Consider the following 25,020-nt stretch of genomic DNA (forward strand, 5'->3'; position numbering starts at 1 on the left):
TCTCTGAGGTATGCCTCTATATCTTTTTTTCTCCTTTCTTTTTTAATTGAAGTATAGTTGATGTACAATATTATATGTCACTGGTGTACAATACAGTGATTGACAATTTTTACAGGTTATACTGCATTTTGGGGGCTTCTCTGGTGGCTCAGATGGTAAAGAACCTGCCTGCAATGCAACAGACCTGGGTTTGATCCCTGGGTCAGGAAGATCCCCTGGAGAAGGGAATGGCAACCCACTCCAGTATTCTTGCCTGGAGAATTCCATGGACAGAGGAGCCTGGCAACTTACAGTCCATGGGTTGCAAAGAGTCAGACACAACTGAATGACTAACACTTTCACTTCATTTTGCTTTATACTGTATAGTTATTATAAAATATTGGCTAGATTGCCTGTATATTCTTAAAAAGCAATGTCCACACTGTCCATATACCACGTAAATTGGAAGAATCCTAAGATGTGGAAACTCAGTTTCAGCCAAAACTGTGAAGCCAGCAGAAATATAAACAGCAGACTCAGCAAACAGCTCTAGTTATCTACTAAAGAATCAATTATTTATATATTCAGCATGGAAAGAATGGCAAATCATTCATTGACCTTTCCAGTCACCATAGTATCCACATAGTCAGAACCATCTTTGACTATAAAGATTAACAATTCACTCTGGAGTGAAAATCCTTATTAACATTTATACAGGGAAACAGGATTAACGTCTTCCTGGGAAGCTGTTAAAATGGGCTTTGATTGTATGTTCAGTGATCCTGTATAATCAGAGTAGGAGCTATTCCACCCAAATGATTTTTTTTTCAGATAAACAAAGCTAAAGGAGGATGGCTAAGGCAAGTAGAAATGCTGATGCCCCTGTCACAGAGGGAGGGGCTAGGGAGATCAGAAAGAAAAACAGGAAAACAATATTCACTGTTTGCTGGAATTTAGAACCAATTATGTGCCAGGCGCAAAGAGTCGGACACGACTGAGCGACTGAACTGAACTGAACTGATGTGCCAGGCATTTCACTTAGCACTTTACATACATCATATCTCCAGACCCTCACAAATCCCCAACAAGATACTCCCACTACTTCCCTTTTACAGAGGAGGAAAGAAATTGAGGCCCCCAAAGGTCATACCCCAGTAGGTCCAAATCTGGGATTCGAGTCCAATTTGCAGTGACTCCAAAGTCTGTGGCCTCTCATCATATCACGGCCTCATAAAGGAGAGGGCATTTTGCTACACCTTGACGGAGGCAGAACTGGAATGTAGGTGAAACAGCATATTCTGAGGAGACAGAGTGCATGGTCTGAGGAAAGGCACATGGATGCCGGTGCAGCAGGAGGAAGCAGGGCTTCCAGCCAAGCATCCAGGACTATAAAAGGTGGACTGACTGTCCATTTCATGCGTAAGAAACCACAATTTTGTCTCAATTTCCTACTTACCTTCGTTGGCAGTAGAAGTCCAAGCTTCCCTTTACCCCTCAACCTTTCATTCTCAAGTTGTTCTGTGCATCCCAGTCTTGATTCCAATTCCCAAAGCTAACTCCCTTCCTTCCAATCCCTTCACTGAGCCTCTGGAAACACCAAATCAGTGGCTCTTGATGAAAGTGAAAGAGGAGAGTGAAAAAGTTGGCTTAAAGCTCAACATTCAGAAAACAAAGATCATGGCATCTGGTCCCATCACTTCATGGCAAATAGATGGGGCAACAGTGGAAACAGTGGTAGACTTTATTTTGGGGGGCTCCAAAATCACTGCAGATGGTGATTGCAGCCATGAAATTAAAAGACGCTTACTCATTGGAAGGAAAGTTATGACCAACCTAGATAGCATATTAAAAAACAGAGACATTACTTTGCCAACAAAGGTCCATCTAGTCAAGGCTATGGTTTTTCCAGTGGTCATGTATGGATGTGAGAGTTGGACTATAAAGAAAGCCAAGTGCCGAAGAATTGATGCTTTTGAACTGTGGTGTTGGAGAAGACTCTTGAGCATCCCTTGGACTGCAAGGAGATCCAACCAGTCCATTCTAAAGGAGATTAGTCCTGGGTGTTCATTGGAAGGACTGATGCTAAAGCTGAAACTCCAATACTTTGGCCACCTCATGTGAAGATCTGACTCACTGGAAAAGAAAGACCCTGATGCTGGGAGGGATTGGGGGCAGGAGGAAAAGGGGACGACAGAGGATGAGATGGCTGGATGGCATCACTGACTTGATGCATATGAGTCTGTGTGAACTCCGGGAGTTGGTGATGGACAGGGAGGCCTGGCGTGCTGCGATTCACGGGGTCGCAAAGAGTCGGACACGACTGTGCAACTGAACTGAACTGAACTGATTACTTTTATGTCAAAACCAGTCCTCAAGGTCCTCTACCTCAGTCTCATGTACCTATGTCTTGAGGACACTGACCCTCTTTTTGGCTCTTCTTCCCTGGCTATCACTGCTGAAACTCTTCAGAGCTGTATCTCAGACTATCTCTTCACCCTGTGTATTCTCCCTGATGCATATGATCCATTCACATGGGGTCATTTACTATCCATATGCTAATAAGTTCTAAATCCATTGCTTCAATCCTGATCTTTTATTTTTTTCCTCTTAGATTCATACATTCTACCCTTCTTTGGACACTTCCATTCAAATGATGTACATTGAAAACTGAATCTGCATCCTAACCTGAAAACATATATCAAAATAGTTAATAAGGATTAAATATATAAATATCAAATATTAAGCCATATAAGTACTAAAGAAATGTGATGAATGTTATGAAACACTGAGACAAAGACAGTCTTTTAAAATATGACATAAGAAGCCATAAATAAAAGAGAGCTCTGACAACATCTAAACAAAAACTCTATATACCAACAACATCATAAATAAAATGAAAAAGCAAATGAAAAACTGTGGAAAGTGTGTGCAGTGTCTTTCATAATTCATTGATCACTTCCCTGTCCTGCCGCTTTTAAGTACACGCTTTCTAGCAATAGCAGTGTGGGGTCTATCTTAGACTTCATCATGCATAGCTATGAGGTAAAATGCCTTGACTTTCATGATAGAGGACTGATAACTACTTATTTGTTTGAATTCTAGTAATTACAAATCAAACTAAAGAAACAAGTACACAAAATATAATCTTAATTTGGGAAACATATGTATTATTTTTACCTTTTTATAAAAGTTACATATTTTTCACCTTGGTACTTTTTCTCCTTTAATTCCAACAGCTGCTTCTCTACTAAACCAAACTAATAAAAAAAAACTAGAAAAGTGAAAAACATAATTTACAGTACCTCTTAAAAACCAAAGGTAAAGAAACAAAAGTTACCTGAGACATTTCAGTGAGGTATGTACAGTGCTCATTGTTGGTCCTGTGGTAAGCTTATGTGAAAGATATAAAAGTAAAGAAACTGATATCAAAGAAGATTTACAATACTAGCAAGACCACTGCTAAGTTATGTCTCTATGCTTTTTTAAAATAGTATACAAAATAGTTTTATAAGTATACTGTAGAATTATATAGTATGTTTTTAATAACAACCAAAACTCATGGCAGTTCCAAAGGAATTTCTTAGCGTAGAATAAAAACAAATTTTTGACTCTTGTTGCAGTCTCAGTGCATAGTCTTTCACTTGATTTTCAAGATTCCTTTTTCCTCTAATTGTTTAAGTAACGCATTTAAGGATTTCTGAAAGTATAAACAGTATTTTTACATGCACTCACATTTTAAATAATATTAGGACCACCAGTTTCTTCACTGGCAAATTCCTTCTATTCCATATCATTCTGTGACTTCAAAAGTCTATAATATGTACCTTTTCAGCAACAGTAATAATAATAATATTTATTGAATCCTAACAATATGCCATGTACTGTGCTAAATGTTTTCCACAGATTATTTTATTTAATCCTTATTACAGCCATGGAGATGGCTAATATATTAATTTTACTGTTGAGAAAATTGCATCTGATAGAGCTTAAATCCCTTGCCCAAAGGCACAGAGCTAGTAAATGGTAGCGCTGGAATCCAGGTAATCTGACTCCAAAGACAATACACACTAAATGATTACTATATGTGTATATTCATACGATTGCTATCAGGGGAACTAAAGTACAGTGTTAGAACAGGCAGTAAAGGTTTTCCTGGTGGCTCAGTGGTAGAGAATCTGCCTGCAAATGCAGGAGACATGGGATTGATCCCTGCTCTGGGAAGATCCCACATGCCATGGGGCAGCTAAGCCTTTGTGCCACAACTACTGAGCCTGTGCTCGAGAGCCCGGGATCTGTTGAGCCCACGTGCCGCAGCTACTGAAGCCAGGGCACTCAGGAGCCTGTGCTCCACAACAGAAGCTCCCACTTGGTGCAGCGAGGGAAAAGCCCACACAGCAACGAAGACCCAGTACAGCCGTAAGTAAACAAATAAAAACCAAGAACAGGCAGTAAAGTTGATAATCAAGGGAACTGTGAAAATATGGCAGAGTAGAATAGTTCTGGAAACCACGGCATCAACCTATCACCACAAATAGGTGAACAGCATAGAGGAGAAAAGGGTTAGTCAAGCACCAGAACAATAATGCATTACCCAGATTGGGTTTAGAATGTTAATTCCTAAACTAATAACTGATCTTTCCCAATAACTCCCATTATTTCTCATATTCTGACACATTAAATTTAAAAATCTCCAAGTCAAATTCCACATAGCTCTTGGTGGTCATGATCTGGGTCACCAAATCTATTAAAAGAAACATTCAAATAAAAATGGAAGCAGCTGATTTAAATTGCCACAAAGCAAAACTGCAAGTTATTTTAGAGCTCATACCCACCTCCTGAAATTCAGCTCATTCTCTAAAAACTTACTGATTTTCTCTTAGATACTTGGTAATTATTAGAGGTGTAAAAAAATTGTATTAATGGGAATAATTAGGTTAGCTGTAACAGGACAAATTCTAGTGTCTAAAAATTACAGCAATGATAAAACAAATCCTTTGGAAGTGATGATTCTCCACTATGCATATTTGCTTAACATCTCTGTTAAAACATGATCAGTGGTATTTCTCAGGCAGGCATTATTTGTCTTCAAAAATTATGCACTGGTGTCCTAAGTGGTTTCCAACCTCCCACCCCCAAATACAGGCTTCCCTGGTGGCTCATGGTAAAGCATCTGCCTGGATTGCAGGAGACGCAGGAGACTCGGGTTCAATCCCTGGATTGGGAAGATACCCCGGAGGAGGAGATGGCAACTCACCCCAGTATTCTGGCCTGGAAAATCCCATGGACAGAGGCACCTGGCGGGCTATAGTCCATGGGGTCACAAAGAGTCAGACACGGCTGAGCATGTACACATACATACATGCCTCCAAACACAAACTTGCTCCAGAAGAAAATCAATGAAAGCCCTATAAGTAGAAGAGGATAAATGGACTGAGTTCTCTACAGAAAATTAAACCCTTACGAAGTAAACCAATGCTCCAAAATGAGAGTTTTTGAAGGGACAATCAGGGAGTGATGGATGTAGTCCAAAATTTTGCTACATAGAATCTTGCTCCAAGGATTCCAAGCTTGGCTTTCTGTAGTAATATGCTTCACTTACATCATTTGTTAATACATTCTTAGAGATGTAAATAGAATCTAATCATTTTTAATACTGAGTCAATGGAAAAATGCACTCGAAATAATGAAAGAAAATAATTTACAAATAAATAAATGGAACACAAATTATTTTCATATTAATGAGATATGAATGAGATATGATCCAAAACTCTAGAAGCTCATACAAGAAATAGATAGGATATAGATAAATTCAAGAGCTGAAGCAAAATATCTGAACAATTAATAAAAGGCAAGGTAAGATAACTGGGGAAGGTCCTGGTTAGAGAAGGCTTAGGATGCTAGGTTCAGGAGTCGAAACACCAGAGCTATTGAAAGTTATTAAAGAAATGATATGATGAAAGCAGGGGTTTAGGAATATTAATCAAGTGAAAATCCCATGGATGGAGGAGCCTGGTAGGCTGCAGTCCGTGGGGTCGCTAAGGGTCGGACACGACTGAGCGACTTCACTTTCACTTTTCACTTTCCACTTTCGCACATTGGAGAAGGAAATGGCAACCCACTCCAGTGTTCTTGCCTGGAGAATCCCAGGGAAGGGGGAGCCTGGTGGGCTTCCGTCTATGGGGTCACACAGAGTCGGACACGACTGAAGTGACTTAGCAGCAGCAGCAGCAGCAGTTTCTACAATAAAAGGATGATTTCTGTTATTTGTCAGTGTGGGTTTGCAGTTTTAACCTTTGAAGCTTAAATGTTTTCCATCTGCTTTCTCTGTGTTAAGACTGTATCTTGGTGCTATTCCCATGATGATCTGATTCCTTGTCTTGTCTCCCAATTTTATAATTCATTCCTTTATGCAAAAAATATTCATCAAGCACCTCCTGTGTGTCAGGCATTGCGCTGGGGATTCCACAGTGAGACTGACAAACCCAGACCCTAACCTCATGAAGCTCAGAGTCTAATACGGTGCCTAGAATGTGCTTTACACTGGTGAATGTTACACCCAAGCTTGAGGAGAATCTGTATTCTGCTATAGAGGGATGGAACATTCTATAAATGTCAACAGATTGAGTTGACTGATAGTGCTATTCGGATAAGCTATTGAGTATCTTTATTGATTTTTCTGTCTTTTTGATTTATCAATTACTGACAAGGGGTGTTAAGTCTCCAACCTTCATAATGGATGAGCCTGTACTTCCTCCAATAATGCATCACAATTATCATTTAAGTGTTCCTATCAGTTTGTATTCTAGGCTAAGCAGATCTCAATACCTGTCTGGATTTGTCTGTTTATACAGATTTCAGGGTGGGAATTTGCTCTGCAAATTCAGTTTTTTAATGAGTAAAGAAGAGTCACTGATTTTCAGGTTACCCATCTTTGCTGCTGTGGTGACAAGATCGATGACTTCCAAGCACTGTGCATAAGTGGAACTGAAACTAGAAGCCACAAATTGGTCTTGACTCTCTTTTCTAGTCAGAATGGAAGGAGTATCCTCTCCAAAGCAGTGGCTGCACACCCTCCACTGAAGACCTGCTAGTCTGCTCTAGCAGTGATACTACACCTGGTAAAACAGCTGGGGCTACTAACTGGTTAAGTCTGCAGTAACCTACAGTCTTTCTCTAAGATACACCCAGGGTTTGCAGAGGTCAGACTGGCAAATTAAACAGGGCTATGTTAAGCCCTCTGCTATCTTCTCTGGGATAAGAAATTATTTTTGTTTGGCAATTTTGGCCTGGGTGGGGGAAGGCACCATTTCCCACATTTCTATATGGTTTTCTGCACCATGATAGCTTTTACTTCAGAGATGGGGGCCTGATGGAAGGTTAACTTCAACTGCTAAGTATATGTACTTCATTAGGTATTCAGGGACTGAGAAAATCATCGCTGTGGGGTTAGGCGAGTCTGTGGGCACATGGCCCACTGTGATTTGGACTTCAGGCTTACACCCCCATCCTGGTTATTTCCTTTCCCGCAGCTACAGCCACTTGGGTATGTGGTCAGAGGTCTCTTGAGGGGCAGACTGGAGATATTGTCATGATATGTACTTGGACTGCTACTGCAGGGTCCTTCCTTCTAGGAACCCAGCTGCTTCTTTGGTCAGTGATTTCTGGATCTAAAAATTGGTTCAGCTCTGGGAAATAAGCAAAGACTCATGCTTTTCAATAGGCTAACTGTCCTCAGTCTCCGCTCCTATGTTCTTAATTTTTTAATTTTAAAAATTATAGATGTTGAACAATACCCTCACTGATTGTCTTGGCAGCCAGGAGAAGAGGTGGGGACAGCTCCAGAGTGGGCAGATGGTTGCCCTTTTGGCGAGAGGCCTGTGCAGCAGCTTCCAGGACTGTGAGTGCTCCAGCCCTTCCCAGAGCTTTGGGCCACCTCTGCTCACCCAGAGGGCTTGGGTGTAGGGGTAAAGTCATGATGGGCAGTCATCCAGATGTCTTGCCACAGGTTTAGGATCCCTGATTCTTCCCATCAGGTCCCAGCAGGCCTGCTTGGACAGCCCTGCTGTTCTATTGTGGCTGCCCTTTCACTGCTGGATAGATAGCCTCTTTCAGACACTACCACACCAAGGCTCTCTGCTTTTCATTGTTAGGTATTAAGAGCTTATTAACTATTCTCAGCCTCTCATTATCTTTATGAAGGATGAAAATACAACTTAGTAACAATCGTGTATTTTCCAAATGCCTGCATCATGGCTTCTATCACAGTATTTTCCTCCACAAGAACATTTTCCAAGGTTGCCATTGGCGAAGTCCTTAGCAACTGAATGGTCACATTGAGCCAGGATCCATTGGTGCCAATCTACTAATCAGGACAGCACCTTCTGGCTGTCACACAGTAAATGAGCCAGGCCCACATCTCATGTTACCCCTGTTTTCTCACAGCACTCCCAGCACCACTAGCTGTAGGTGTGGTCTTCTAAGAAGCAGATACCAAGATGGGATTAGATGTGAAAAGAATCCATTATTAGAAATGCCTGTGTGAAAGGAAATAGGAAAGGAGCAGGAGAGGGCTGGGAAAGTGGTCAACTGTAATGCAAGTGTGACCCCCGTGAACAGGAGAAAGAGAGGTCAGGAGGAAGCCAAAGCAGCCCAGGCTGGCAACCGAGGCTCCCAGCCTAAGGAAAGTCTGGCAAAGTTACTGACAACGGGGTAACCATGTTCCCCAGGAATACGTCTGCCTTGGTATCCCCCCTGCATCTGATCATGCAGTAGGAACAGTGGGAGGTGTGGTCCTGATGAAAAGCGGTGATGGACTTCAAAGCCCAACACCAAGGGTCCTCAGTCAATGAACCTTCCTGTGCTGGGAAGTCTGTGAGATACATTCTCTGGGTGGACACACTGACTGCTTTTCTTAAGGGCATTTTAGTTTCTCAACTGAAGAACCCCCCAATTTCCTATGCTGTGAGGAGTAATCCTGGCTGCTGGTTTTCTGGGAGTAGAGCAAGGGGAAGAGAGCTGAGAAAATGAGGACAAATACTGGATTTTGTGAAAACTACATTAGTCATGGACCATTAAATGCAAGACATTTGTGATTCCATTTATAAAATTATTATACACACTGGAAATCCTTTAAAAATTATAAAGTCATACTACAATAACGTTAAGGTTCATTCTAGATTTTGATTCTTTATTTTACTGACTTCAAAACAAACTAGTATTTAAAAATGATTTTATCAAAGGCATATAGTCTCTTATACCATCACATCCAAAGCACTGGAAGACTCACAAGTTCTTGGTCTTCCCAAAAAGCTGGTTTTATCTAATTATATAATCAGTGGTCACGTGCTAGAAAACTGCAGCTTGGAAAGATATACTAAAGCTACAGCTAACTTGAAGACTCCACTAGAAATTATGCCCCTTCCCCACCGCTCCCCCCAACAATCTCACACATACACACACAATTAATTCTACTCCTATTATGGAAGAGCTGTTTTGTTTTATTTTTGAAACTGGTCAGTTCTTAGCATTGCAAGCAGTATCATACTTCACCTATATTCATGTCTTAATCTGTTTGTAAAAAGTCACCTTCTAACAGAAGACTGAAACAACAGGGTAAGAATAAGAAATTTCAGGGTATATTTACATATCTGAAATCAAACATAGATCTTTTTTTTGTCCCTTTCCTTTATCCCAAGTAGAAAAGAGGCTCTATTAGCCACCTCAATTCAGTTCAGTCGCTCAGTCGTGTCTGATTCTTTGCAACCCCATGGACTGCAGCATGCCAGGCCTCCCTGTCCATCACCAACTCCTGAAGTTTGCTCAGACTCATGTCCATTAAGTCGGTGATGCAATCCAACCATCTCATCCTCTGTTGTCCCCTTCTCCTCTTGCCTTCAATCTTTCCCGGAATCAGGGTCTGTTCAAATGAGTCCGTTCTTCGCATCAGGTGGCCAAAGTATTATCCACCTATTTTTCTAAATAATGGTAATTGCTATACTAAAGAACATATAAAAACTAAAAGCTTAAAAGAATCACTCTATTGAATGTTTAACAAGAGAAAACCCTAAGAAAACAGTTAATCACAACTTGTAGATATACTGTACTTCTCAATGAAGGCAATTGTAACAATGAACACAGCGTTCTGCATGCTTAAGTGTCAAGCGCCACCTGGTGGAAAGTATTGTTATTACAATAGTTTTACCTATAAAATTTGTTTTAACTTTTCTCTAATTTGAGGTTACATTTGTCTCCAAATTAACCACTCTGTTCTTTGGGAAGAACACAAATCTAGTGACGTCTGTGACAGAATACCTCATATTGATTCTAAAGACCATTTTCAACAAATTGAACCTTCCTGAAAATGTCTTGAGTATAAGAACAAATTTTAAGGATATGGATTTTGGCAAATTGTCTGTGAATTGATTTTCTATAGATTGACCAATGGTCCTGCAGAGAACACTTGAGGTGGACCAAATATTTTCCTAAAGAATGTTTTTTTTTCTGTTTCTACACCACCAGCCCATCTTGTTGGCTTTAGGAACAGAATCTCCTGTGCTCTAACCATCTAATTGATAGACATGTGTGTTGGCAAGAGGTTTCCTTGAAGGGTCCAAGTTGTCTGGATGTAGTGGAAAACAAGGAGAGGACACTGGGGGAAAATTAAAAACAGAGAAATAGGGGTGCTACAGTCTGAATGTCCCTCTCCCAAACTCATATACTGAAATCTTAATGCTTGATGTGATGGTATCAGGAGATGGGGGCCTTTGGAAGACGCTTAGCTTATGAGGGTGGAGCCCTCATGAACAGGCTTAATGCTCTTATGAAATCGACACCCCCCCCGGATCTCCTTCACCCCTTGCACCATGTGAGGACACACAAGAGGGCTTCGTCTATGAACCAGAAAGCGAGCCCTCAGCAAACACTGAATCCACTGGCATCATCATCCTGGACTTCTCGGGCTCCAGAACTGTAACAGATATATTTCTGCTACTTAAAAGCCACTCATTTTGTGGTGTTTTTTTTAATAGCAGCCCAAAGAGACCAAGATAAGGGATCATAGATTTCATGATTCCAAATGTGTCCGGACTAGGACTTCCACTCTGCAGTAGAGCGGGCCATAGGGAAACGGCGGAACTTGGTGATAGAAACTTTATAGTAACTCTTGCCACAAGACAGGCTGTCTTGCACATCTTTCTCTGAGGGATATAAATTCCCCCAATTTTTTTTTTTTTCCTTCAAATTGCGCTCTGCAATAGAACCTATTGAAATGCCTGCTAAAAATACTAGTGTTCAGGGCTTACCCTAGACCTACGAAATGAGGATCTCGTAGAGTAAACCCCAAAACGTAAACTTTCAATACATTAGCCATGTGATTCTTAAAGAGTTTGGAAGTTAAAGAACACAACTTGACAGACTGGTTAGCAGCTGAGGATGTGGCAGTGCTGGTCAGTAAAGGGAAGTTGGGAAGCAGAGGAGCCAATCTTCTTTCCTGTATGTGGCGCAGTGTCATGGGCACTAAGCTTGACTTGGCCTAAAGAAGCTAACCTAGGAAAGAAGGTACGCATTGCCAAACGTTAGTCATGACAGTAAAGCACTGAAAGATTTCTCAGAATACTGGTGGGGAACCATCTGTGGGGCTGCATAGTGGAGGTCATCAAGCTCTGATAAAGAGCATGGAGCATCCTCAGCTCCGTAACCTACCTAAATGAGATTAATGAAGAAACCCAGAGGACCAGGTCAGAACCTGAGAAATAGCTATAGTGCTTATCAGAGGTGAAACAGCCTAAGTAGCCTTGACATTTAGTTGTTTGGTACACTTAAAACAGATTCCAGCTTTCCAGGGAAAGGCTGCAGATCTTTGTGGAACACACCTGAAAATTCTTGGAACATTAGGGAGGCTCTAGGTTCTGTTTTCAGTGGATGCAAACAAAAGGGGCTAGAAAATGTATAACCCAGCTGGCCCAAGGGAAGTAAAGGTTCTACATTTTTTATTTGAAGCATTAAATCCCTACAGAAGTCCCTGCTATCTGGACAGGTACAAAAAACCACAGAATTCTACCAGAGCTTTAAGAAGGTACCGGAAGATTCACAGCTTGTGTGACAGCAGAGCTTAGTAAGTCAGATCTCTGGGCTTTGCCCTTGCCCTTATTCCTTCAGGTGGATCAAAGTTAATTTCACAACAGACTTGCTTAAATGAAATTATACTTCTCTTTTATCAAGGGAAGGAAGGAAAACCAGAATACTCAGGGTACCTAGCCAGAGAATAGAGAGGGTCAGTTCCTTAAGAGCCTGAACTTTCATTATCTTCCCTTTCTGCTTAGTATGTGGCCCCATTCTTGATTCTTCTAACATATTTTTGTTCGTTTGAAGAGAAATATAATTCTCTGCTTCTTAGAGAATGCCATTTTCTTCAAGAATAAAAATTCATCAAGGGAAATAAATGCACTTTTTTGTGAACATGAGTATGTCAGAGTCTGAGGTAGCAATGAGAAAACTGATGAAACCCTTCCTAGATACGCCGCGGAGTCTTCTCTCTCATGTCACACCAGCACTTTGCTGCTAACTTCCATAATGCTAGATGCCCTCACTTATTGAGCTAGGCCTGGGGGTAGGTTATCTAGAAGAAGGAAGCCAGAACATTTTATATTCTGTAGGCAGTACTTGATATTTTATATTCTGTAGGCAGTAGTAAAATTCTACTGACAGTTCAGTTCAGTTCAGTTCAGTCACTCAGTCGTGTCCGACTCTCCGCGACCCCATGAATTACAGCATGCCAGGCCTCTCTGTCCATCACCAACTCCCGGAGTACACTCAAACTCATGTCCACAGAGTCGGTGATGCCATCCAGCCATCTCATTCTCCGTCATCCCCTTCTCCTCCCGCCCCCAACCTTTCCCAGCATCAGAGTCTTTTCCAGTGAGTCAACTCATTGCATGAGGTGGCCAAAGTATTGCAGTTTCAGCTTCAGCATCAGTCCCTCCAATGAACATCCAGGATTGATCTCCTTTAGAATGGACTGGTTGGATCTCCTTGCAGTATAAGGGACTCTCAAGAGTCTTCTCCAACACCGCAGTTCAAAAGCATCGATTCTTCGGCGATCAGCTTTCTTCACAGTCCAACTCTCACATCCATACATGACCACGGGAAAAACCATTGCCTTGACTAGACGGACCTTGGTTGGCAAAGTAATGTCTCTGCTTTTTAATATACTATCAAGGTTGGTCATAACTTTCCTTCCAAGGAGCAAGCGTCTTTTAATTTCATGGCTGCAATCAGCATCTGCAGTGATTTTGGAGCCCAAAAAAATAAAGTCTGACACTGTTTCCACTGTTTTTCCATCTATTTCCCATGAAGAAACACTAAACTTAAAACAGCCCTTGCAGCAATTTCTAAATACCACAAGATGGAGCTATGACTCCACAGCAGAGGAAAAAAACTTGGCCACTTTTCCAACAATAAAAAACAAAAACAAACAAAAAAACCATATTATTTTCCTGACTTTCTAAAACACAGTCACAATGGTATTTCTGGATTGTAAATAAAAGGTTTGGAAAAAAAGTTACTTTATCCCTAAATTCATTAACAAAAGTAGACGATTTTTCTATCTTTCACTAAAGGTTTGCAGTTATTCAGAGTACTCTCCATAAATGCCCAGGAATACAGCAGGCAGCTTAGTGCCTTACCACAGTTACTAAAATACATATTACTTCTGATCAGCAGTATCACAGGGCTGTTGGTACAGCAGAGTTAAATGTCATAGGTTTAAGAGTAAGAGCATTTGAATCCACATTTCCAGACGTGTGAAACTCAGTAAATCATTCAAACTCTTAAGCTTAGAATCACATATATTAAAATAACAATATTAAATTTTATGACATGGGGTTTGTCGCAAGACAGAAATAATATGTATGAAATTAACTTGCATATTATATACATGTTTAATTAAGGACAAATTATTATTACTATTAAGAGTAACTTTAAGTCCTGCCAATTTAGTTGAGTATTGTATCTTCACCTTCATGCACAGTACCCTTGATTTATTTACAAAGTTTTCATGTTTCTCAGCATTCTTGCAATAAAAACAGCAAGAGTTTAACATAAGTCATGTTATGGGCCTCCTATACATTTTAAACAAATATTCAAAAATATTTGAATGAATGAAATACAAATGAATATGCTCTGTAAAGTATAAAACATACATTCATTTATCAGGGATTAAAATTAGGAGATCCAACCAGTCCATCCTAAAGGAAATCAGTCCTGGTGTTCATTGGAAGGACTGATGCTGAAGCTGAAACTCCAATACTTTGGCCACCTCATGCAAAGAACTGACTCATTAGAAAAGACACTGATGCTGGGAAAGATTGAAGGCAGAAGGAAAAGGGGACAGCAGAGGAGATGAGATGGTTGGATGGTATCACTGACTCAATTGGCATGAGTGTGAGTAAACTCCGGGACTTGGTGATCGACAGGGAAGCCTGGAGTGCTGCAGTTCATGGGGTCGCAAAGAGTCAGACATGACTGAGCTACTGAACTGAATTGAAAATTAGCTCTCAAAGGAAAAACAATGTCACTAGGCAACCAAAAAACAAAGTAGGTAAAGCAGCCCAATGAGGTAATTGAATGGGTAGTTAGAATCTGCCTGGGGGTAGGAAATATACATAATTTCCTTCAATTATTCCTTTTGTTTAACCATCTTTTACTCACCACTGGCAGGTGTTCATAGACACAAATAGAAGACAGTCTGTCTACAACAAAGCAAATATAAGTAACTGATCTTTTATCAGCTTTTACTCAACTTATGAAACACACATACACATAGCTTCTTCCATACCTGAAGGATTTCCACGAATTTTTTCCATTCTCTCTCTGAGAGAAACAATTTGCTTTTCTAGTTGATCACTTAGTTCAAGTTGTGTCTCCTAATGAGTTTTTCATTCACCACCTGAGTGAAAAGGGGGGCAGGATCAAGATCACCTCACCATCTCTCATTATTAATGAAAACATTAATCAGCTGAGCCTGACTCTATCACTATACTGGGCTTCATTAGTAACACAGATGCACCAGAGTGAACTAACGTCTAAGGAGGGACTCTCTGTTAGACAGGATCTGTGTAGACAGCAGACTCACAGATTCCCACCAGCCTGGACCTCACAGTCACGATACTGTGATCCCTAGTCTGCTCACTCTCCGCCCTCTTTTGTTCTTTGAGTTCTTTGTGTATACTTATAAGGAATTCTATTAGAGGAAATATCAGGAACATGTTTCTTTCTTCAGAACTTGAAATAGCTATAATTGGTCTGGCCAAAAAAGTTTGTTTGGGTTTTTCCATAAGATGTTATGGAAAACTCGAACAAACTTTTTGGCCAAACCCAATATTACAGCCTAAAAAGTACTAGCCTCTCATCCAATGTAATATTCATTTTTTTTCCTTTGCAAAAGAATTCTGAAGTCCATTTAACAACTTCAAATTATCTGTTTGCTGTGTTAAAAGCACACAGTGCCTTATACATATTAACAGATTCAATCCTTATTTCAGTTCAGTTCAGTTCAGTTCAGTCGCTCAGTCGTGTCCGACTCTCCGCGACCCCATGAATCACAGCACGCCAGGCCTCCCTGTCCATCACCAACTCCCGGAGTTCACTCAAACTCATGTCCACAGAATCGGTGATGCCATCCAGCCATCTCATTCTCCGTCGTCCCCTTCTCCTACCGCCCCCAACCTTTCCCAGCATCAGAGTCTTTTCCAGTGAGTCAACTCGTCTCATGAGGTGGCCAAAGTACTGGAGTTTCAGCTTTAGCATCAGTCCCTCCAATGAACATCCAGGATTGATCTCCTTTAGAATGGACTTATTTACAAACATTTATTTATCCATTTAACAGATAAGGAAAACAGGCTCAGAGATGTCAAATAACATTATTAAGGTGACAAAGCTAATAAATGGGGAACTGGGGTTTCAACCCAGTTTGTTCTGACTTGAAAGTGTGTCCTCTTAACCTCTGTGCTATGGTAACACTACTTATATATCTGGCTACCTGTTCAAGCATCTTTTCTTATCTGTAAGCAGTTTTCTTTAACTAAATACCTTTGGCTGTTGAGGCTAAAACATCTGTCTTATTGCTCTAGGCAGAGGAGGAGGATACAGCCTAGAATCAAAAGCTCCTTTTCATGATGTCTATCTTCTTTGTGAATTGTATCTTTTACCATTAAAAATATTCATCCTTATTTCAAATATACAAATTTTTAAAAACTAAAAGAACCAAAAATTTTAAAAATTAGACGTGAATAAGATTTAAAATTTTTCAAGAAAATATTAAATACTTAAAAAATAGAAGTACACACACACACACACAAAGCTCCTTTTCAACTTTAAGGCTCAAAGCTAATTTTTTTGTTTGTTTGTTTTTGAGTCTGGAAAGTCACACTTTGTAAAAGAAAAAAATAGCTTGTTTCTAAACTTTAAATGTTCTTTACATATATGAGGCAATTTCTGCTACACAATAGTTGATGGAGGAGTCTAAGCAGAAAGACATTAGCTCACATCACTTCTAGTGTCTTCCACCCTGTACAACCCTGCCCTCACCCTCATCTCTAAGCAAATGTAGTCTATAAGAAAAGGGGGCAGGAACATCCTCCCATACCCAAGTCCAAAATCATTCATTCAAATACTCAACAAGTGGACGGAGGTCCACAAAACTGGAAATTAACAACATTTTCGCTTTCTCACGACATAACAGTATTGCCCCCCCCACCCCCAATCTGGTCAATTTCCTACTGTCAACTGTTTTATTTTTCTGAAAAAATGAGCACATTGAGTTTTATTTTCCCTACCACACTTTGTCCTGTGATAAGCCAAAAGTATTGAATATACTGAGGTTTGCAATTTTTTTGCAAAATTTGTTGAAAAATAATTTTTCATCTGTCTTTAAAATGCAATACTATTTAAATTATGCTCTCGACTGGGAATAAGATTAACAATTCAAAATGGCAAATTTTGGAAATAATCTTGATTCTAAGGAACATTCAGAGCCACCTCTAAACAGCCCAGATAAGAGATGTCGTGCTGTCATTAGACAATCACAACAAACATGACTCCAAAAAAGATGATCCATGACCTCGAGCACAACCAACAGCAGCCAACCTATCAAGGCCTAAGATGAACCCATAACAAGTCATTATCAAAATGCAGATTATGAGGATAAAAGTTTAGAAACATCTGTGTCTTGGGATAAAAAGTACCCTGAGTAATAATTCCATGAAACCATTGCCTTTACGGTAACTCTAAACTCAAAAAATAAGCACTGTACTTTGGAGGGGAAAAATCAAACCTCTTTGTAATCTCAAGAGGGATCTTGGCTAGAATCACTACAATGAAAACCAAAATCAAACCAAAAATGGAAAAATACTGGAAATTTGATTTATGGTCAAAATTGACCTTAAAGGAGGAAGTTCATAAAGCAAGACAATATTAGGTGGAGGCCTACCTTTCAGATATGGACTCTTCTTTTTCCCCCAAACAGAGAGAGCATGTTAACAAAACAAATAAAGCCCAACTAAACAACAATGCCAAATATTTTAATTGTTAAAAAGAACACAGTTAAATGGAAACTTGACCCTACATGGACGTTCATGTCTGTGTTGTTCACTATATGTATTACAGTGATGGAGTTACATTAACTTGAAAAAACTCTGTAAAATAAAAAAATGTTAACAAGGAAAGGAAAGAGCTTACTATGTGGCACTATACGAGGCACGAGGGATACAAAACTAAAATAGACATAGTCCCTGCTGTCAATCAGCAGTAGGACAGTTGGGAAGCATGGAGAGAAGAGAGACATATAGCCAGAATATTTGTGAGCGTCTTTGGTTAACTGGATGTAATGGAACACAGAGAAGGACATCCAACCTGGAAGGTGGCAGAAGGGAATGAGAAATGAGATCAAGATTGAAGAGGGTCAGAAAATGATTTTTGAGGGAAATGACATCTATTCTAAGCCAGAGAATAAGAATATTCAAACAGCAAGAATTACATGAATAAAAATACCAATATGTCCCAAAGGGAAGTATGGTGCAAAGAGTATCTCCTTTGGGTAAAGTTGTCCCCCTAACCAAATTTTCAAGAGACTCCATAAGGAAAAACATCTCAAAAGAAGGACTAGTGGGTTTAAGTCATGTCTCCACCATTTACTAGTGTCTTTCTGTGATCCTGAGCAAGTTACCTTTCCCGTGCCTCAATTTCTCATCTGTAAAGTGAGGATAATTAAAGTTCCTACCCTCTTGGGTATTGAGAGGATTAATTAAACATGTGAATTTCTTTAGACAGTGCAGCACACACAGAAATTGCTATAGAAGTTAGTTGGTTTTGTTATTATCATTTTTATCATTAGAAATTTGCTGCAAAATTGTTTCCCCAAAGAGTCGTACTACATTGCTATCAGTAGAGTATAACATTCCTATTTCACTTGAAACAAAAAAAACTCTACTTTTTTGATAGGCAACATATTTCTTTAACTTAAAAACAATTTGGGTACTTTTCCATATTTATGAGTTGTCTCTATGTCCTACTTGTATTTATCTACTGGAACTTAAGTGTTTTCTAACTGAAACTGCAGAGAATACAAGCCAAGAAGGGAGATCTCAGAAGAAACCAACTCTGCCAGTATCATGACCTTGGATTTCCAGTATCTAGAACTGTGAGAAAATAAACCAGTCTGTCTGTAGTACTGTGCTATGGAAGCTTTAGCAAACTGGTACACTATCTATTCTGTTCTACTGATTTGTTTCCAGTTTTAGTCATTATAGCTTTATTTTATTTTACAGGAGTCCCCCAACCCCTTTGTTGACCCAATTTGTGTCAACTACAAATTGCACTTACCAAAAGCATTGCCAACGACAGAAGAACAAAGGCATCTGCCATCTGCCTCTGTGGAGATTGAACCCCATGCTGCTATAGCTGTTGACCTTCAACAAGCCCTGAGGGAGTTCAGAGTGGAGTGAGGCACTCTGTGCTCCAGCGAATCTCCAGGGATAGGTTTTTAGATAGTTGGATGTTTTTAGGAACAGATTTTATGATCTCAATCCTTGCATCTCCTCATATCTAGAGAAGCACTAAATCCCTTCATGGTGACATCAGATCCTCATGACTAACAAAAACCCTCTGTAAAATGAGTGCTTTCATGGCACTGAACTCCCCTTCACTAAAACCTTGTAAGTTGACTGCTTTGGAGCAGTCTCAGAGCTATCTGAGATGCTGCCTCATGGACTGCAGTCCTCATTTCGCCCAAATGAAACTTAACTCACAACTGTCAAGTTGTACATCTTTTTTCAGTCGACACCCACTACACAAATTCTTATCAGTTATCCATGTCTATTTATGCACCTAATTAACTTTACAGTCAGTTATTGAAGTTAAGAAAAAACAGCATGGTGTTTAAATAAGAATAAATTAATTTGATGAGAATGAGCACATTTATAACATCCAATTCTCCGATATAGAAAAAGTCTATGTCCTTCTTATAAAACCTTATTAATAAATTCTCCAATTAATTTTATTTTAGGGTTTCTCTCCAGTATTAAATTTCTCATGTTAAATAAGTGAGAATTCTTGCTGAATGGCTATTACCTCATTATAGTCACAGTCTTCTTTTTTCTCTTCATACGGATCCTGAATATTTCTTATCAAGGACATTATTAGATATTTGATGATTTAGACTGGAACTGTTCTGCAATATTAAAAAACTCTATTTTCCAACTGGTTACTGATGCACAAAATGTTTTTAATAAAAATTTCTTCCACTATTGTATTCAACCATTTTCTAATTTTTCACTAATATACTAGTTTTTCCACTGATTCTCTGAAAAGTTATAGATATCAAATTATAAAAGTTTAACATTGTAAAGGAGACCAGTCCTGGGTGTTCATTGGAAGGACTGATGCTAAAGCTGAAACTCCAATACTTTGGCCACCTCATGCGATGAGTTGACTCACTGGAAAAGACTCTGATGCTGGGAGGGATTGGGGTCAGGAGGAGAAGGGGACGACAGAGGATGAGATGGCTGGATGGCATCACCAACTCTGTGGACATGAGTTTGAGTGAACTCCGGGAGTTGGTGATGGACAGGGAGGCCTGGTGTGCTGTGATTCATGGGGTCGCAGAGAGTCGGACCCGACTGAGAGACTGAACTGAACTGAACATTATAATAATTATCTCTTCCTATCTAATAGCTATAACTCATTTCTGTTTCATATTTTATTGCTTGACTAGAACCTTCAGTTCAGTTCAGTTGCTCAGTCATTTCCGACTCTTTGCAACCCCATGAACCGCAGCACTCCAGGCCTCCCTGTCCATCACTAACTCCCGGAGTCCACCCAAACCCATGTCCATTGAGTCAGTGATACCATCCAACCATCTCATCCTCTGTTGTCCCCTTCTCCTCCTGCCCTCAATCTTTCCCAGCATCAGGGTCTTTTCAAATGAGTCAGTTCTTCCCATCAGGTGGCCAAAGTATTGGAGTTTCAGCTTCAACATCAGTCCTTCCAATGAACACCCAGGACTGATTTCCTTTAGGATGGACTGGTTGAATCTCCTTGCAGTCCCAGGGACTGTAAAGAGTCTTCTCCAGCACCACAGTTCAAAAGCATCAATTCTTCGACGATCAGCTTTCTTCACAGTCCAACTCTCACATCCATACATGACAGCCCATTTTTATGCCTAGATTATCAATGTCCCAGAGCCTCAGTAAATCAAGGTTCTCGTCTCCAGATGAAAAAAACTTGAGAAGCAAACTTAAGAAACTTCAGTGGAAAGAAGTAAAGGCTGAGTTTGGACTCTGATGCCAGAATGCCTGGATCCAAATTCCAGATCTGTCCCTCCCCACCTCTGCAGCCTTGAGAAAGCCATTGAGAATCCCCAAGTATGTTTTTCATCTATAAAATGAGGTGATACATTTTTCAAAGGGTAGTTGTGAGGTTTCAATTTTTAAAAATGCATTCAAACCCCCTACACCAATATGACTCTTCTCACTTTTTAAGTCTCCTGGATATTTTTTTTCCTGTTCCTTGTCTTGTGGCCAAGTTTTAAGATGGTGAAATTCAGATTTACTTCAAACAGGAACCACTTTTTTGCATATAGTTTCCTATGAATCCTAAAGGGCTTCAAAAGGCCACTAAAATATGTGAATCCCTTTGAAGTTCATTGTGTTGGCCATTTTGCCTAAAAATTAATCCTGTCACAAACCAGGTAGATTAAATGATTAAATAGGAAGTAAGAGTGGAAATTAAAAAAAAAAATTGAAGAGTTTTGCTATACATGGAGCAGTGAAAGGGGAAAGGGGATAACGGTAGAAAGCGAAATGTGAGGCCAAAGGAGGGATGCTATTTGTTTTTTAGATAAAGTCGGCATGTCTGCGTGCTGTTGGGGATGAGCCAATGAAGCAGTGAAAACAGATGGTGCGGGAAAGAGAGATGATCAATTGTTGAAGTTATATCCTGGAGGAGGTGAGGGTAGACTAGATTTGCTGCCCAAGTGGAAGGATTAACCTTAAATAAGAGTAACACAGAACACACAGAGGAATAGGAGGGAAAGAAGACGATGTGTAAAGATGCTTTCTCGGTAGAAACACTTGGAAATTCTCTTCTGATTGTTTCTTATCTCTTTTTGGAAGAAGCTAAGCTCATTCGCTGAGAGTAAGAATGGAGAGAGATGTGACAAGATTTCAGGAGGGGGAAATGTGAAAGAATTACCTAAACAGATGTATCATGGCCATCACTTGTGCATGTATTTCTTTTATAATGTTGAGCAATAATATTTTTAAAATTCCTTTAATATCATCCCATTGCCTTCAGAATAAAAGGGCTTTCCTCATAGCTCAGTTGGTAAAGAATCCACCTGCAATGTGGGAGACCTGGGTTCAATCTCTGGGTCGGGAAGATCCGCTGGAGAAGGGACAGTCTATCCACTCCAGTATTCCGGCCTGGAGAATTTCATGGGGTCGCAAAGAGTTGGACGCAACTTTCACTTCACTTCACTTCACTTCTTCAGGATAAATAAAAATACATCAGCATCATATTAAAGATCATTCTTCCTCTTCTTCATAAACCTTAATATCCTGCCACATTATCATCACAATCTATGTTCCATCTTCATCAGTTAGAGTTCTCAAAAGACATATTTAATGCTCCCTATGGCAGACTGCTTGCTAGTAGCTATGTAACATTCGGCTAAAGACTAGCAGGGAGGCACTCTTTCAGCCCCTTTCTGATGTCTCTATCTCTTTTATGCTTTAAAGAAAAAATTATTACACAAAAGCTCTGAGTGATCAAACCTCATTTCTGGCTCCGGATTGAATTATTCTCCTCGAGAGGCCAAGAATCCCAGCATCTTCGTGGTTTAGCAATGACCTTTCATCCTGGGGGGTCATCTGGGATTCTTCAGGACAAGTAATCATTATCCTGAAGTTGGTGTCGAGAGGAGCTACCCCACGTCCAACAGGCAGTGGCTGCGCGGGCGCAGGAGGGCCGAGAGGAGCTACTCCGTGTTCAAGGTCAGGGGGGCGGCCTTGAAGAGACACCCCTCATCCAAGGTAAGGTACAGCGGCTGCACTTTGCTGGAGCGGCTGTGAAGAGATTTTCCACGACCAAGGTAAGAGAAAACAAATAAGATGGTAGGTATTGCGAGGGGGCATCAGAGGGCAGACAAACTGAAATCATAATCACAGGAAACTAGCCGATCTGATCACATGGACCACAGCCGAATGTGGTCCACTGGAGAAGGGAATGGCAAACCACTTCAGTATACTTGCCTTGAGAACCCCATGAACAGTATCAAAAGGCAAAATGATAGGATACTGAAAGAGGAATTCCCCAGGTCGGTAGGTGCCCAGTATGCTACTGGAGATCAGTGGAGAAATAACTCTAGAAGGCATAAAGGGATGGAACAAAAGCAAAACCAATACCCAGTTGTGGATGTGACTGATGATAGAAGCAAGGTCCGGTGCTGTAAAGAGCAATATTGCATAGGAACCTGGAATGTTAGGTCCATGAATCAAGGCAAATTGGAAATGGTCAAACAGGAGATGGCAAGAGTGAACATAGACATTCTAGGAATCAGTGAACTAAAATGGACTGGAATGGGTGAATTTAACCCGGATGACCATTATATCTACTACTGTGGGCAGGAATCCCTTAGAAGAAATGGAATAGCCATCATGGTCAACAAAAGAGTCCAAAAGGCAGTACTTGGATGCAATCTTAAAAACGACAGAATGATTTCTGTTCATTTCCAAGGCAAACCATTCAATATTACAGTAATCCAGGCCTATGCCCCTACCAGTAATGCTGAAGAAGCTGAAGTTAATCGGTTCTATGAAGACCTACAAGACCTTTTAGAACTAACATCCAAAAAATACGTCCTTTTCATTATAGGGGACTGGAATGCAAAAGTAGGAAGTCAAGAAACACCAGGAGTAACAGGCAAATTTGGCCTTGGAGCACGAAATGAAGCAGGGCAAAGGCTAATAGAGTTTTGCCAAGAGAACACACTGGTCATAGCAAACACCCTCTTCCAACAACACAAGAGAAGATTCTACACATGGACATCACCAGATGGTCAACACCGAAATCAGATTGATTATATTCTTTGCAACCAAAGATGGAGAAGCTGTATACAGTTAGCAAAAACAAGACCAGGAGCTGACTGTGGCTCAGATCATGAACTCCTTATTGCCAAATTCAGACTTAAATTGAAGAAAGTAGGGAAAACCACTACACCATTCAGATATGACCTCAATCAAATCCCTTATGATTATACAGTGGAAGTGAGAAATAGATTTAAGGGACTAGATCTGATTGATAGAGTGCCTGATGAACTCTGGACGGAGGTTCGTGACATTGTACAAGAGACAGGGACCAAGACCATCCCCGTGGAAAAGAAATGCAAAAGAGCGAAATGGCTGTTTGAGGAGGCCTTACAAATAGCTGTGAAAAGAAAAGAGGCGAAAAGCAAAGGAGAAAAGGAAAGATATAAGCATCTGAATGCAGAGTTCCAAAGAATAGCAAGGAGAGATAAGAAAGACTTCCTCAGTGATCAATGCAAAGAAATAGAGGAAAACAACAGAATAGGAAAAACAAGAGATCTCTTCAAGAAAATTAGAGATTCCAAGGGAACATTTCATGCAAAGATGGGCTCGATAAAGGACAGAAATGGTATGGACCTAACAGAAGCAGAAGATATTAAGAAGAGGTGGCAAGAATACACAGAAGAACTGTACAAAAAAGATCTTCACGACCAAGATAGTCACGATAACATGATCACTGACCTAGAGCCAGACATCTTGGAATGTGAAGTCAAGTAGGCCTTAGAAAGCATCACTACGAACAAAGCTAGTGGAGGTGATGGAATTCCAGTTGAGCTATTTCAAATCTTGAAAGATGATGCTGTGAAAGTGCTGCACTCAATGTGCCAGCAGATTTGGAAAACTCAGCAGTGGCCACAGGACTGGAAGAGGTCAGTCTTCATTCCAATCCCAAAGAAAGGCAATGCCAAAGAATGCTCAAACTACCGCACAATTGCACTCATCTCACACGCTAGTAAAGTCATGCTCAAAATTCTCCAAGCCAGGCTTCAGCTATATGTGAACCGTGAACTCCCAGATGTTCAGGCAGGTTTTAGAAAAGGCAGAGGCACCAGAGATCAAATAGCCAACATCCACTGGATCATGGAGAAAGAAAGAGAGTTCCAGAAAAACATCTATTTCTGCTTCATTGACTATGCCAAAGCCTTTGACTGTGTGGATCACAATGAACTGTGGAGCATTCTGAAAGAGATGGGAATTCCAGACCACCTGACCTGCCTCTTGAGAAACCTGTATGCAGGTCAGGAAGCAACAGTCAGAACTGTACATGGAACAACAGACTGGTTCCAAATAGGAAAAGGAGTACGTCAAGGTTGTATATTGTCACCTTGCTTATTTAACTTATATGCAGAGTACATCATGAGGAACGCTGGGCTGGAAGAAGCACAGGCTGGAATCAAGATTGCCG

At 40.3% G+C, this 25,020-nt stretch overlaps 1 protein-coding gene across 1 annotated transcript in view; it reads right to left on the bottom strand.

Moving 5' to 3' along the window:
- Nucleotides 1-25,020, bottom strand: part of CCDC169 (coiled-coil domain containing 169) — a 33,861-nt gene that overhangs the window by 2,453 nt on the left and 6,388 nt on the right. The window contains 6 exon segments of the mRNA XM_088842828.1: nucleotides 3,157-3,236; nucleotides 3,317-3,369; nucleotides 3,578-3,643; nucleotides 3,646-3,676; nucleotides 14,686-14,726; nucleotides 14,813-14,923. Coding sequence (XP_088698954.1) covers nucleotides 3,157-3,236; nucleotides 3,317-3,369; nucleotides 3,578-3,643; nucleotides 3,646-3,676; nucleotides 14,686-14,726; nucleotides 14,813-14,923 — 382 coding nt within the window.

The sequence above is a fragment of the Moschus berezovskii genome, chromosome 13, assembly GCF_049115385.1.
Source record: "Moschus berezovskii isolate FMDL1 chromosome 13, NW_MosBer_1.0, whole genome shotgun sequence".
Classification (NCBI taxonomy): Eukaryota; Metazoa; Chordata; class Mammalia; order Artiodactyla; family Moschidae; genus Moschus; species Moschus berezovskii.